The sequence below is a fragment of the Rhagoletis zephyria genome, unplaced genomic scaffold (assembly GCF_001687245.7).
Source record: "Rhagoletis zephyria isolate East Lansing unplaced genomic scaffold, Rhagoletis_zephyria_1.1 Rzeph_scaffold_00025, whole genome shotgun sequence".
Classification (NCBI taxonomy): Eukaryota; Metazoa; Arthropoda; class Insecta; order Diptera; family Tephritidae; genus Rhagoletis; species Rhagoletis zephyria.
This window is the reverse complement of record NW_016157109.1, coordinates 756,577-772,999: the sequence shown is the minus strand read 5'-3', so window position 1 is coordinate 772,999 and position 16,423 is coordinate 756,577. Positions and strand designations below refer to the sequence as shown.

The following is a 16,423-nucleotide window of genomic DNA, read 5'->3' as shown; positions in this document are numbered from 1 at the left end:
TTGAGATAGGGCGTTTTTGAACTGGCTGCCGAGATAGGTCGATCTTCCACTCAGCAGTCGAAACAGTTGAGCTCTTTCACCTTAATAGGTAAACGCATTTAAAACCAGGCTGGTAAAGGATCTTGTGCGCCGTTTTTGTAACTAGGTAGTGCAGTACAGGGACGCTGTTGGCGCCAAAATTCTTGTCGTTTTTTTAGAAAGTCTACAGCATCCTTCGCGTAAGTGGATATGCTCTCCGTATTCGTATCGGCGCGCACTAAATCCGGGTGCTTTAGCAGATTTTCTAAGTACTCTTTGTCAACGCACAATTCACCTAGCAACTTGCGCGCATTTCGTCGTTCCATTTCCGTATCTGATAATTTCGAGCGAACAGGTTGCTGGCAATGTTTTAGCGATTCTTTTTTGACTAAAAAATCACTATTTTTCTTAACCGGCGCAGATATGTTCCGTGCTGAGCTTTTACCTATGGTGTTTTCAATAGCTTCTTGAGTTTTTTGAACTCCCAAGCGGAATGATGCCAATTCAGGGCGAGTGCGCAAGCCTTGATGGAAGAACATTAGGCTCTGTTCGAATTGGCCGAGGAAGTATAATGCTTCTGCTTTCTGATATATTGCGCGAATATTGTTTTTATCCTCGGCGAGTGCAGTTTCCGCATCTTGTAAGGCTTTGGAAGGCTCCCCGAGCAGGAGGTAACATTTACTACGGGAAACCAGCGCATTTATGTCAGTGCTATTGAGTTCAAGTGCCTGAAAATGAGTAATAAACTGTTTTAGTCAATTATACATACATATGAAAAAAAAACTATATACATGGGTATTTGCATGGCAGAGGTTCATTATAGCGAAAAAGGGTCTAAGTTGTTAAATATATTAAACCATATTGAAAATATGTCAAAACACTATACTCATTCCCTTAGCATTGCTAGACTTGAATAAAATTAGTGCCAGCGAAATTATAAAAAAAATAAAATAATTGGAAACTTCCAATAACATAAATCCATTTATCTCTTTCATATCTCTATAAACTTCTTTGTAATTTCTTTTTGCAGCTATACTCCATTTAGTTCTCAATAACATCCTAAAATCAATAAATTAATTCTTTCGAGAGCTTTTGCATACATTTTGATAAATCAGCATTGCTCAATATCCCTGTGCCGAAATTGTAACGCGAGTGACTAGAGTCCGACCGATTCCAATTTTTTGTTTTTTCAGGTACCGATGCCGATGCCGATTAATCGGCTTATGGGGAAAGAATCGGCCAATGCCGATGCCGATTCCATAAAAAATTACAAATAAATGTATTAATTCATAAAATCAGTTATTTAACGGAGTTAACAAAACAAAAGAAAAAAATAATAATAATTGAATTACATAATTGGCTTGATATGCAACTTTATATACACATTAGAGTGGTTCAAAAAAAATTTTTTTTGGAAATTCACAAACGCTACCTCAAATTATTGTTACTTGTGATAAAAAAGAAGACACGTATTTTTTTATTTTGAAAAAAAAGTTTTTTTAGATGTCGCGCTGGTCGGTTTTTTATAAAAACGCTGATGTTTTCAATTTTTTTATTTTCTTGACATGTTAAAATTCAGCTAAAAATTTGGTTTTTACATTTAATTACTCTGGTATTATTGGGGAATATTCCCTTAATTACACACCTGTCTTGGACAAATGGAATGGGCCTAGTTCCGAAAATATTCTCTCGAAAAGACATTAGTAAAATTAAAACGTTGATACTGAACGATTTACGCGTTGTCATGGATTGGAACTTGTTAAAAAACTAAAACTTTTTTTTCAAAATAAAAAAATACGTGTCTCTTTTTTTATCACAAATAACAATATTCTGATGTAGCGTTTATGAATTTCCAAAAACAGTGTTTTTATGAACCACTCTAATACACATGTATGTACATTAGACTGCATCACTCCCCATACAAAAAAAGCAGTACTATTTTTCCATTGGAATTATAAAATCTATTATATTTTAAGACGTCCACCGAAATATTTCGGAAAAATATTAAGATTTAAATGAGCTTGACCGATTTGAAAATACCTCCAAAAATGGAGTTTTTTATGAATAAAAATAGTTTCTTAAAGATTTTTTTTTAAAAACTCCCTCAAATGACAAAACGGTTCAAGCTTAAAAAATTTGCATAAAAATATTTTTAAAAAATTAAAAAAAAAATTGAACGGAATCGTAATGATGAGATTTTTGATGCTGTTTTTTAACTTTTTTCAAAGATTGGATTGGATTGAATAACTGAACCTAAACTGTTCCAATTTAGACTTAAGAGTTGTCATTGGAAAGGTATTTTCTCACCCTTGAAAGAGAAAGGTAGGATGAGCGCACGGCAATAAGATGTGTTGGTGTTTGAAAAAAAAGGGAACCAAATGACTTTTTTCGCACAGAAATAAAAACAGTGTGAAAATACCATTCTACTGAGATCCCATAAGTCTAAATCAGAATAGTTTTGGCCCAGTTATTCAAGTTTTTCGTAAATCAATCTTTGAAAAAAGTAAAAAAACAGCATCAAAAATCTCATTCTTACGATTCCGTTGAACAGATTTTTTAATATTTGTATGCAGATTTTTTAAGCTTAATCTGTTTTGTCATCTGAGGGGACTTTTTTCAAAAAGTTCTTTAAGAAACTATTTTTATTCATAAAAAACTCTATTTTTGGAGGTATTTTCAAATCGGCCCAGCTCACTTAAATCTTAATATTTTTCCGAAATATTTTGGTGGATGTCTTAAAATATAATAGATTTTGTAATCCTGGCGGAAAAACCGCAACTTTTTTTGGTGATGCAGTCTAATGTACATACATATGTATGTGTAAAAATATATGTTCATATATCACATTTATGTACATTACATAAAACACTTTTTTATATGGAGCTATGCAAGAAATATTTAGGAACATAAAATTTCATTTCGTTTTGTACTAAAATACATTCCCTTTGCACTCAATGCATTAGAACTTATATGCTAGGTATGTACATATGTACATACATATAGTGGTCCACAAAATAAAAGAATTGCCATATTTTGACCACTTGCTCAGTTTGGTTAATGCCCCTTATTTTTCAACCAAGGTTTATGCCCTATCGCAAAGGAGGGAGGCTATTGGAAAAGCCGTTAAATTGCCTATGAAAATAAGAGAAAAGCCATTTCAAAATTTAACTAAATGTGGTGAAATTTATACTCAAGACTTTACCATACGTCTCCGTAGAGTAAAAACTCTATTTAGCTTGCGAAATAGAGTGTAGAGTTGTCGTCGAGTTTTCGATCTAGTTGCGATGGCCTGTGTACGCGGCGAAAAGGTCTAAGTCTCGCGTTTTTTCTCTACCGTGTACACTTAGCTTTATACTATATATACTATATATATCGCTCGTTCACCTGAAGACCGCTAAAACTTAAAAATTTGGTATTCCAAATTAAACCAAAATAAATAGTAATCAAAAAATGTATCAAATATAATCGTTAATACAAATTAAAGCAAAATACAGACTTCCTTACTTTCTCAAAAACTTATTGTGGGTTTGTACATAACAGAAGGACTTGAAGGCCGTTTCACCTAAACTAATTTCTTTTTTTGATTATGATTTTTTTCCAGCAAAAAGTTTTAAAGATTTTAGCATAAGGCTTTTTACGCAATTATGACTCATGGTTTAACGAGTTATTCTGTCGTTTTTTTAAGTTGTGGTATTATAATAAAGTAATTGTTCAGCCTTTTCTGGAAGGTATGTACTGTGGCCGCTGTGGTGTAGGGGTAAGCAGTGCGCGCTTCCACTCCACAACACCTGGGTTCAAATCCTGGTCAAAGCAACACCGCAAGATAATAGAAAAAAGGTTTTTTCTTAACAGCGGTCGTCCCTCGGCAGGCAATGGCAAACCTCCGAGTGGATTTCTGCCACAAAAAACAGCTTCTCATAAAAATACAATCGCCGTTCGGAGTCGGCATAAAACTGTAGGTCCCTCCGCTTTGTGTGACAACATCAAGGCGCACGCCACAAATCGGAGGAGAAGCTCGGCCAAACACTACCATATGTGTAAGCGCCTACCTATAATTATATTATATTGTGTACTTATAAATACAGGGTGGCGACTAATAACTGTTACCATTTTTTTATTAAAAGGATTTTTTTATAGATTTTGCGAAAAAAGTACATTATAAATTTTCCGCAGATTTTACTTTAAATTTATTAATACGTTTTTAATTTTAACCTTTATTTGGGCTTACTAGCGGTAAATACTTTGAGAGAAAAGTGTAAGCGGCAAGCAAGTCTTCGTCCGATAATTGATTTCATATTTTCTGTAACCATAGGCTAATTGCCTCCATTTTGAGTCTTTTATACTCGCCTTTTGTCCTACGTAACGCATTATACTCCGAAATCGATCAGACTCGGAACTGGTGACTAGGACGGCCATAATTCGACCATCCCTATTCAGGTTTTCTTGTTTTTCTCTTTTTTTATATAAAGTCTAAGAAGAAATACACCTGAAAAAAATCTTAAAGAGGCTTGCGTGCCGCATGAACTTATCTCCCAAAGTGTACACTGCTAGCAAATGCTTATTAGGATTAAAATCTTAAAACTGATCAATAAAATTAAAGTAAAATCTGTGAAAAATTAACAATAAAATACTTATTCGCAAAATCTATGAACGAGCCTTCAATAAAAAAAAAAAAACTGCGTACCAGTTATTCAACGCCACGCTGTTATGCGTACTTAAATATGATCTGTGGACATTTTTAGCGCATACTATCAAAAATTACAAGTTTTTGATGAGTCTACTTTTAATGTATGTATGTACATACGTATGTATATTTGCACTGCATACTTACATACATATCCAATTTAAGATATTTGTTTTGTTCGAACCTGTGAAAAGAAATGAACTGCATTTTCTGGATTTGCGTTTTTAATTTCCTTCAATCCCAATGCTATTATGGAATTAATGTCTGCCTCATCTGGGATTTGCATGATTTCATTGCGGTCTTGCTTTTGCTTTATCTGCAGACTTTGTTTGATATCGTAGGTGCCGGCGCTTACAGCTGCTGCTCTGTCTTTATCAGTATAAAAATCGACAAAATTTTCTTTGGGTTTCTTTTTTAAGAATTGATCCTCGACCTTTCTCCGCGCTGCACGCAATTCCGCCTCTATACGATTCCCTCGACCGGAAGCTCCGACTATACCACTCTTCTCCGCTTCATCGGCGAATTTAACCGTCTTGCGACCGCTAACCAAATTTCGAGCATCTGTAAAAGCCTTAGATGAACCACCGTTGCTCTTTTTACTCGATTGAGAAGCTCGAGCTCTACTAGTTTTGCGAGGAGATTCCTCTAAAGATTCTTCATCTGCAGTCACTCCAATTCGTATAAAACTCTGCAGTAATTCTTGCTCCTTATCTATAGCTAAAATATTTTTCAAAACATTCGTCATTGCTTAAGATGAATTCTACTTAAAAAAAAAACAATTCGACTTTTAGTTAGAATAATTCAGGAGTTTTCGCTTAAAACTTTGATTTTTATCTTCGGCCTTTTTTGGCTACTGTGTACATGTGTACATATATGTATATGATGTATGAAGAGGCAACTCGGCATTGGCGTTAGAAGTACATTTTGGGATACATTAGGGATGTAGTCTTTAAATTGAATTATTTCAGATAAAAAGTTGTAGCTTTACGTGACATTTCTAACATTTTCGGCAAAGCGTAGGCGCAAAAGATATGCCACAATGAACACATCTCACGTTTAATAAAATAGAGCTGTAACTTAAAATTTACAAAGAATCTGGGGATTTTGTTATGCAATTAATAAGCTTGATAAGCAGAATATGTTCAGTCTAACAGATAACCAAACTTCCCAAATGTGTGGCGAAGATATGTATCTCTTCATCTGTTTTTTGTATACCAACTGTATGAATTAATAAAACTTTGATTGCGTCTTCCCACAAAATTGAAATTTTGAAATACTTCGTTATAGTTATTAGGTTTGGGCACCTACAGCCCAACCCCACTAAATAGTTTGACGGCCGTTAAAGTCTGCAGTGTACGGAGCTACTATAGCTTATCGGTGCGCCGTTGTTGTTGTTGTTGTAACTGCCTACAAATTCCCCAAAGAGTTTTAGGGGAGTCATGCTGGAGTGACAGTCCTTGGCAAGGCGAATTTATATAAGGTGGTGTTACTAGATTAGCTGATTTTGTGTATGTGTTTCGCCTCACGGCTTCGAATGTCAAATTGAAATGTCTTGTTTGCATTTCCACACACACTCTTACAAATTTTGACAGTTAACGCCGCAAAAGCAAAAACAAAATATATGTGAATTGGTGTTTTTGCACTCTTGATATCATCTTATACTAATTCGCCTTGGTCCTTGGCCAGATATAAATCTGTGTCTTTACGATTACGTAGACCCGACTGTCGTGAAAAGGATCGGTGCTCAGTCGGGTTTATTGGTTCTTTTATGTATGACTGGATCGCATCCGTATATTCGAAGAAATACCTTCTGACGAGCCTGGAAGGTATAAGTTGTTTAGTTGTTGTCCCTTCTTTCAATACAAGTTTATTATTTTAGACTATCTTGCCGCAAGAAAAAGATAATTAACTTTAACTCAGATTTGCTTGCGTATAAAAATTAAGGTATGTGTTTGTATCCACCCTGATGTGATGGCGATATGTAGGCATGTGTGTATATGCTTACTGTTGCCAAGATACATTGTTAATCGATAATTTTCAGCTCTTTTAAATTACACTGTGGTACAGTTATAAGATTTTTGTTTAGTGCTTCAACCAAAATATGCACATATCTAGGCGTGATAGTCTAACCCTAAGGAGATTTTGCTGAGCATAACTTCTTTACATTGGGTTACGGGATCCAATATATGTATGTACATACAAGTACAAATATATAATGCATACATAGGTATATACAAATGTATGTACATATGTGTGTATATCCCATGAAATTTTATGGATAAATCGACTTCGGAAAACTAGTAAAATTTAGCAATTTTTTTCGAGGGAAATTTTAACCCTTCTAAGTCTGAAGAACTGGTTCTCAATCCAGGTAAACAGCTCTTTCAAGCCATTGAAAACATGGACTTTGTTAGGTCTACCACCTGTTGCGCTTGCTTCAGCCTCCGGCCGCGCTTAGGGATTATAACCCTTACTAAGTAGAATTCTCCTTTCCGTGTTGCCGGAGAAGAGGGGCTTCCGCATGCCAAAGGTATACAACATTTCTTGTGCATATAACTCCGGCTACGCCATCCGCAGTATTTTTGCGTAGAACCGATATCGAAACCGAATTTGTTAATAAACTAGTGGTCGGAAATTTGAAACATTTGTTTTAAATAAAAGTTTAATCCTTTGATTACACGTATGTGTTAAAGTTTTTGGATTCGGGTTATGCGTTTGGACACATCAACCACAAATCATTGTACAAATAACTGAACCGGACCCAAGTTTCTTGATAAGGGACAAAAAAGATTCTATTTTGTTTCTTTTATATAAGGCAGTGGATAAAAAAATACATTTATGGGAAAGGCAAATTTATCGGTTTAAATGAACACCACTAATATTCCCTGCAAACACACATCGATTTACACCTTTTATCTTACCTCCCACACAGAATTGTTTTCGTACAAAGTTACGCAAAAAAGCTGTTAATTTCTTACTCGTTCGTTTTTAGGCACGCCATTGTTACGAATTTCGAAAGTTCGAAAATATGATTCGGATTGCAGCATACTACTTTGCTTTATCAACCAAAACATTGTGGGTTAGGATAGGCCCTCTGTTGGCTTTCCTTTAAAATATGCAGAATGCATATACATACATACATACATACATATGTATGTAAATCAATCTTTTAGCTTTTTTATAAATGAAGCTTAAAGCTTATTTTAAAGCTCGCTGATTGTTGGCAAAACAAAAGTACAGTATTTCCCGCAAATAAGCACTCGGAAAAAATATAGAAAAAATGTGTTTGCTTAACAGCGGGCGCCCCTCGGCAGGCAATGGCAAATCTTTTTTTGAAAATCATTAGGCATGTTTTTAAAATCATTTTTGTGGTATTGTAATATTTCAAAACAGCAAGTCAAAGATATTCAATTTCAGATACTTATAAAGTATGATTTTCGTGCTGATCAAAAAATATACATATGTTTGTTGAAATTATGTATAACCTTTAATAATATAACCCAACAAACATTTTGGTTTGAGCTCAACGTGAGGTTAAGTTGAGAACTAAGGTATTTCTCAAATCTCTAGCCTTGTTTCTCAGCAGTACCTCTAGTGGAGGATCATAGCGGGCAAAGGCCAATTTTCTTTGTATGAAAATAGGACTGTTTCTCAAGTTGAGAAAAAGCTAGTTGTCAACTTGAACTCGAATGTTATTCTGATACAAGCAATTTTTAGCAAAAAAAAAACCGCCTACAACTCTCATATAAAAACAATATATATATATATATATATATCTCATGATCCACTGATCGGATCTTAACCAGATTAGTATGGGACCACCTCTGAGACACTACCTTTCCGATGCAAAAAGAATTATCGGTGGACGTGTTCCAAAGTTATGCGGTAACATACATAAAAAAGAAAAAAATATATTCCGACGAACTGATAACCTCCTCCTTTTTTGGAAGTCGGTTGAAAATTTATACCTTTTTGATTCAAACGACATATATAAATTTAAATATTAATTTTTTATTTTTTTACTCCTTTTGTTATATGTAGTTAATCAATATCGTATCACAAAGTCAAGGTTTCAGTCGTCCGTCTACTGTCCGACATTAAGTCTACCACTTGATTCACTTCACGTTTTATTTTCTTTGAAGACATTATTTACTTTTTGTTGGTAGTTTTCCTCTTTATATAGAATAGGCAGTTAACTACAGATTTTTGTATTGATATTCTATAGATAACTGCCGATTCTGAGTTAACTACGCACTGTGAATTTGGCCCTTAAAGAGCTCTGTAAAGTGACGTTTTCATAAAAATTTTCAATTTATAAAGCAGTTAATGTCTTCTTTATTTTTTATGAATTTGGGTGTTAGTTTTTCACTTTATAATTAAAAATTCGTTTCTTTATCACTTTTTACGTGTAGATTTTGTACTTTCGAATGCTTATGTTTTTTGTCAAAGCTGCACTTGCATATTCTTGTATATTAAAAGAGATGAGTTGGATAATGATGTTGGTGTTTGTTGGGAAGGTTACCTTCATATAAGGGACTTAATACTTAGTGATGTATATTATTACAGATCTCAGCAATGGTCGCATCTAATTTGGTTTGTTTCCGATCATTGGATCACGAAGAAACTAACGGTACTCCTAAATTTTTATATAAGCATTGAGGTCGGTTGTTTTTTTTTATAACAATTACTTGTTTTGTATAGATTGTTTTCTTTCAAGAACCTCTATTCATAGTACCAAAGGCTCTTATAAAATATTCATTCTTTTTATTGAGTACAGATTTAGTATGTATACATACGTTTGTTGCTGTTATTGTAACGGCTGCTTAGTCCTGCCTAGAATCGGATAGTCCATCCTTTCGATGTCGTCAAGCTCAACTAATGGTAACGTGCTGTTTCTAGAGAGGGTGTTAGCTGAGTGGGCTTAAGTGGGCAGATGAAGCGGTGGTGGAATATCCACAAGCCGTACATGTGTTTGGTATGTCGGAGTCGAGTCTGGATATATATTAGTTCAGACGACTGCAGTATTCAGACCTTAACTGAGCCAGAGTAATGCGGATCTTTCGTGGCAGCTGGATTTCGCTGTCTGATATTGATATCTGACTGAGCTCCAATAATGGCACTAATGAGGCGAGATTCACTGAAAGTGGTGACGGACTCTCTGTGAATGTCGTATAGAGCCCTCGGACACTACATACTTTTTCGGGCGCCGATTTAGTTGACCTCGCTTGAAATACATGATATTATATGGAGGCGCACTACACCAACTTAATTGCGGCCGATTAGGTAATTGCATGCGCAACCCAATTGCTGACTGAACTGGAAAACAGAGTACGAAAACAAACCGAACGTACCCATTGCCACAACAAGTACGAAAAGTTTGTGTTCCTTTTCTTATAATATTCTCGAACGCTAATAATACACGATACGTTTGTTCTTTTGCTAACTTGCATGGCTTAGATTGTGGTAAAGGTACCTACTCATCCTGAACAAAATCGAAACCAAAGAACGTAAATCTATAAGAGACAACACGTTATAATTGTAACGAGTGGAAACATCAGGAGCGTGCTTTCTCTTTTGCCCAAATACGTTTTGTGATTGGATGAAAAGAGAAGGCACGATCCTGATGTTCACACTCGCTACAATTATAACGTGTTGTCTCCTCTTATAGATTTACGTTCTTTGCCGAAACGAAACACGATATACAAAACAAAATGAATCATTCCTTTAGCGCTCAGCAAATTAATGTTGCCTATGTAGTTAGCAGAATGGTTCAACTTAGGGATGCCGAAATAACATCGATGCATCGAAAATATCGATGTTTCGCTTCGATGCATCGAAAATTTTTCACTCGATGTATAAATAGTTGATGCATCGAGGCGTCGATGCATCGATGTTTTCTGAAAACTGACATCTCAAGTACATCGAATGGCCGAACATCGCTTTGTCTGAAGTTCATAGAGAGCAAGATGCAGTTTTATAGCTCATAAAATGTTAGTATAATAAAGTGCAAGTTTCAATTGCATTAATTTTAAATTTTTTTCTTTGGCTGACTTGCGCTTTGTTATACTAAAATTTTATGAGCCATAAAACTAGTACATACCGAAAAAGGTTCTTAATGTTTTATTTCCATAGTGGAGGAAAACTCTATGCGTATCGATGCATCGATGTACGCCCTCCGATGCATCGACAAATATCGATGTAAGTTTCGATGCATCGATGCGAGGAATAACATCGATGTATTTTTGCCACTGACATCCCTAGTTCAACTGCTTCAGTAGATTTCTGATCATTGTGTGTGTGTGTGTGTATTTACGTATACAGTATGTACATACAAATATATGTATGTATGTAAACTAGGCAGTGGGGGATCCAGGGGGGGGGGGGTTTGGGGGTTAAACTACGTGCCAGTCAGTGGCGGACCCACGGGGGGTGTTTTAATGTGGCGCATATGTATGTATAATAAGGCGTCTATGGGCCCCGTGGGCCCGCCACTGGCTGACACGTAGTTTAACCCCCAAAATCCCGCGCTGGTTCCGCCACTGATACTAGGGGATCACTAAAGAATCGTTTCTTTTGTGTTGTCAGCACTAACTTTATGTTTCGTTTCTTTCCCTATTTCTCTGCATTCAACTGTTTTGTTTGCGTTTGCTATCGCGAAATGTTTCCGAGTGATACCGATAGCTTTGCTATTGTTTGTTTTCGTTCTCTGCGGGAAAATTTGCCAACTATCGCTAACGGCTTGATCAACAAGGCGATAAGGGCTGCGGCTTTGGCACAGCAATTTTAAAGAATGCCCGTGAAAACTTGTATTTTATAGTTTCTCGTGCTTGTGGCCGAAAGTCTGGTGCTACTAATTATAGGCGACGCATGTCGAAAACAACTATTTTAAAAGGAAATGAGTGCTATAATTCCTAAAATACATATGCGTTTACTATGCAAAATTGTTTAAGAATGTTTACGCAAATCTGTTACACTATGCGACAGTCAAAATCGGGATGGGATGAAACCAACGGGAAATGTTATATCGGTCAAAAACAAGTTATACGTGTCCCGGCGTTTCGCTGGGTCACATCTAGGAATCGAGATATATATATAACTATCATATAGGGGAAATTGTCACCTTTGGTGGTCTTTTTTTGACATAACTCGAGAACCACTAATCCGATTTTGCTCAAACAAATTTAAAAAAATTAAAAATTACAATTCCTTTAATCTGTTCATATAACGTTTTTCTATATAATCAACAGTTTTGCCGGTAAAAATAAATGTATGAAGAAAAAAAATATTTTTTGCCTAAGATATTAAATTTTTTTAAAACTGTTGATTATATAGAAAAACGTTATATGAACAGATTAAAGGAATTGTAATTTTTAATTTTTTTTAATTTGTTTGAGCAAAATCGGATTAGTGGTTCTCGAGTTATGTCAAAAAAAGATCACCAAAGGTGACAATTTCCCCTATATGATAGTTATATATATATCTCCATTCCTAGACGTGACCCAGCGAAACGCCGGGACACGTATAACTTCTTTTTTACCGATATAACTTTCCCCGGTAGTTTGAACCGTTCCCGATCACTGACCCCTACCATTTGTCTTACAGTGTTATACAAAGGGTTAGTGACCTTTTTGGTGCGTACTTATTTTTTTATACCTTTCATGAGCATGAAATGGTATTATAACTTTGGTCCGATGTTTGTAAGTAAGTAAGAAGAGATAGACCCATTAAAATGTATATTTAAATGATCAGAACGGTGAGCTGAGTCGATTTAGCCATGTCCGTCTGTCCGTCTTTCTGTCTGTCTGTCTGTCCGTCTGTTTGTATGCAATCTAGTCTCTCAGTTTTCGAGATATCCGGATCAAATTTGGTAGGTGGGTGTATTTTTATAATGTATTAATCATTTGTCGGACCACTATAACATATATCTCCCATACAACTGATTGTTCAGATATGAGATTTTTCGTTATAACTTCTCCATTTATGCAGCTAGGAATATGAAATTTTGCAATACTTCCACCCATTATCAATAGAAAACTTAGATTGAAAATTACAAAGATCGGGTCATTATAACCTATAGCTCTCATACAACTGATTGCCCAGATATAAGATTTTTCGTTATAACTCCTCCATTTAAGTAGTTAGACACATGCACTGTTGTCACTTATTATCAAAAGAATACCTTCAGTGAAAATGGCGAAGATCGGGTCGCTACAACCTATATCCACCATACTGATTGTTCAGATATGAAATTTTTTGCCATAACTTCTTCATTTATGCAGCTACGAACATTAAAATTCGCACTGTTTTCACTCATTATTAACAGAATACTTACAGTGAAAATAACAAAGATCGGGTCACTTTTACATATAGCTCCCATACAACTGATTGTTCAGATATGCGATTTTTTGTTATAACTACTCCATCTATGCAGCTAGAAACATGAAATTTCGCACTATTTTCACTCATTATCAACAGAAAGTTTACAGTAAAATTAAAAAAGATCGGGTCACTATAACCTGTTTATTGCCCCCATACAACTGATTGTTCAGATATGGGGTTTTACTGTAAAACTCCTTTATTTGGACAGCTAAAACCGATAAATTTAAATAATAATACAAAGTCTACTAAGAAAATCGTCAAAATCTGTGCTGTATAATCTTAATCTCTTGTACCACTGATTGTTCAGATACCAGTTTTTGCGATATATGTGTATCCTTTATGTGGAAGCTAAACCCATTAAATTGTGTTACCGATTTACGTACCGATCACACAGCAGTGAAAATCACTTAGATTGGTGCTATATAAGGTATATCTTCCATACCTCTGATTGTTTAGATATGATTTTTTATATATGTATCTGCTCTATCTATGCCTGCTGTGAATATATATATTTATTCAAATGCAGTAATATGTTAAAGTAAAATTTTCAGATGCTCATGAAAGCTATGAAGCCTTCGGCATAGCCGAAGACAGCGCTGCTCTTACTTGTTTTTTAATAAGTAAGCATACTGTTTTTTCTCAAATACGTCCCGCAGAAAAGCTAAAAATGACAGGCCTATCATCAATTCCGCCGGAGATCGCTGTCATGAATTCCGTGTGATTTTTTAAATTTTTTTCATAAAAAAAAGATTAATTAATTTTTCAGAAACTATAAGTCCTATCGGAAAGTGATGTACATATGAATTGGTTCGCAAGATATACATGATTAAAAGGAACCAATTTTTGCTTTAAGCTGAATAACGGTAAATTGCAAATATCTCGAAAACGTATCCATTGAAAAAAAATTAGCCCGATTTTCGGAATCACCGAGCAATTCTACATAGAAATAGGATAGTGGCGTCTGAAGAACAAAAACCAAACTAAACACAAAACGCTTAATTAAAACTTCAGTAGTAGATATATAAACTATTTAGAAAATGTCAATGAATTCCAGATATTTCCTAAAGAATAAATTAGTATTTACTATGTAATATGTACATATCAGCTGCTGTCATCGCCGCCGGGACGGCGCACAGTGTGCTTTCTGAACACCATGCGAATTAATCGTAGTGCTTTCTACAGAACCAATATTTTGCTATGAAACAAAATGGCTTTGAAAGCTAATGTTATTCTCTTTCACGGAAAAATACTGCCACTGACCCACAATTACTCCTTGACCTTAAAAGAATTGGTGAAAAATAGGGTTTTTCAATAAAAAAAAGAAATGCAAAATCCACCGGATTTGTTCCAAAACAAAAATTTTGTATATTTTGTTACACTGATATTATAGATTTTGAGACGAGAAACACGATTCCCCTGTTTAAAAATCCAAAAAATAATTTCAACACCTCAATTTAAGAAATATATTTTTGATTGAATTTTTTAATTTGCATGCAATTATATGTCGAATAATAAGTACGCTGTAGTGCCATTCAAGATCTTTAGGTCCTCTGAGAGCCAAGTTATAATAATTTTAAATCAAACTTCGAATCTGCTGTACGAGTTTTTACTCGGAAATTAGAAAAAAAAAATGTAAAAAGGTCGAATGAAATTCCGAAGTTTAACTTTAGAATCGTTATAATTTGGCTCTCAAAGGGCCTAGAGACTTCTACCTTGGCTCAAATTAAAGTTCTTCAATAGTACTACAGCTTACTTGTTAGTCGAGTGATATAAAATTGTGAGAAGTATGCACAGCTGCATGCAAGTAAAAAAATGCAATTAAAAATGCATTTCTTAAACTGAGAGGTTAAATTTTTTTCGATTTTTAAACAGTTGAATCGTATTTCTTGACTCAAAATTTTTAATATTAGTATAATAAAACATAAAAAATTTTTTTTGGGAACAAATCCGACGGATTTTGCATGTTTTTTTTTGAATAAATCCATTTTTGACCAACTTTTTATGGTCAAGGAGTAATTGTGGGTCGATGGCAGTATTTTTCCGTGAAAGGGAATAAAATTATATTTCAAAACCATTTTGTTTTATAACAAAATATTGCTTCTGTCGAAACGATTAATTCGCATGGAGCGTTAAAAAAGCACACTGTGCGGCGTTGTCTTGTATTCTATCCTTCTTGGGTTCGCATGGCGTTTTGCATTGAATAGAGCAGATATTAGAGTTGAATTCCTCAGATAAAATATTTTTTACCAAATCATTAATTTCCTTAACGTTGTCTGTATAAAACGACGAATCCAAACATTTGACCCATTTAAAGTTAATATGTGGATAAAGTACAGCTGCTATAATAACAGCGCCGTTTACAGTTTCCAAATCATAATATTTTCGAAATCTCTTTTACAATTTACCTGATTATAACCGGCTAAAGCTCTGCCATATTCTCGAACCTTCATATGATTGTGCGACTGGTCACAAAGCAGCTTAATATTAGTCTCCATCTCCTCAAACGGGTCAACTTTGGATCTTTTTCGTGGCATTTTAGTTCGTAATTCGTCGATTAAGAATTTTTAATATTCATACAAATATTTTTGTACTAATTATATGTATCCAAATTTTTTGGCATGTCTTTACCTTTGTATTAACCACGATCGACTGTTTGCGAAATTTTCAAGATAACCGCTTCACCGGCTGCTTAATGAAATAATAAAAACAATTTCCAGTGAATGAATAACTTTACCACGAAAACTTTGACAGTCTCAATGCATTAAACGAAACATACTTATATACATACATGTGTATATGCAAATGTACATATCCATAAAAGAAGACAATAAATACCCAGTGGGATAACTCGTACTAGATAAGTTGCATTTCCCAACCGATTGGAGTAAAATTTTTTGTATATGTATGTACATTACATGCATTCTAGAGCGTATCACGAGGTATGGGCCAAAAAGGTTCAATTTGTTCAGGAGTGTACACTTTTCCGGCACCCTATAAAACAGTTATTTTCTATAGCTTTTTATTTGATGTCCGATTTCTATAAATGAATCGGTTAATTACTACAGGCAATAAATCAACATTTTTCTATGGCAAATATGATGCAGTTCCGTCAGACTAGTTCAAAATCACCGAGATGGTGGCAATCGTGAACCAGGGAATTGATGCACCATTTACGGATTTCGCCGATTAAGCTTCGCCACGCATACGGAATTACATAACGCGATGACAACTTTAATAAACAACCATTAATTTCAAATAGCGCAGTGAGCCTTCTAAATTGATGATTTGTCTGCCTGTTATTGCTTGAAGTATTTTGCCAAGTTGTTTTTCTCCTCCCACTTG

General features: G+C 34.9%; 1 protein-coding gene across 2 annotated transcripts; it reads right to left on the bottom strand.

Moving 5' to 3' along the window:
* Positions 1-15,882, bottom strand: LOC108363206 (tetratricopeptide repeat protein 25). 2 transcript variants are annotated; one of them, XM_017616501.1, is made up of 2 exons: positions 15,487-15,882; positions 1-746 (listed from the first exon to the last, which is right to left on the bottom strand). In XM_017616501.1, exons 1-2 carry the CDS (start codon positions 15,613-15,615, stop codon positions 99-101), a joined length of 777 nt encoding a protein of 258 aa, XP_017471990.1. In that variant the 5' UTR covers positions 15,616-15,882; the 3' UTR covers positions 1-98. The 2 variants fall into 2 exon arrangements, with proteins under 2 accessions (XP_017471990.1, XP_017471987.1); XM_017616498.1 differs by lacking the exon at positions 15,487-15,882 and adding an exon at positions 4,887-5,683.
* Positions 15,883-16,423: the final 541 nt, after the last annotated feature.

Coding starts and splice junctions, on each gene's coding strand:
- LOC108363206 (XM_017616498.1), bottom strand. CDS start 5,447: ATGACGAATGTTTTGAAAAATATTTTAGCTATAGATAAGGAGCAAGAA. Junction 747..4,886: donor CAGTTCATTTCTTTTCACAG/GTTCGAACAAAA, acceptor ACTCATTTTCAG/GCACTTGAACTCAATAGCAC.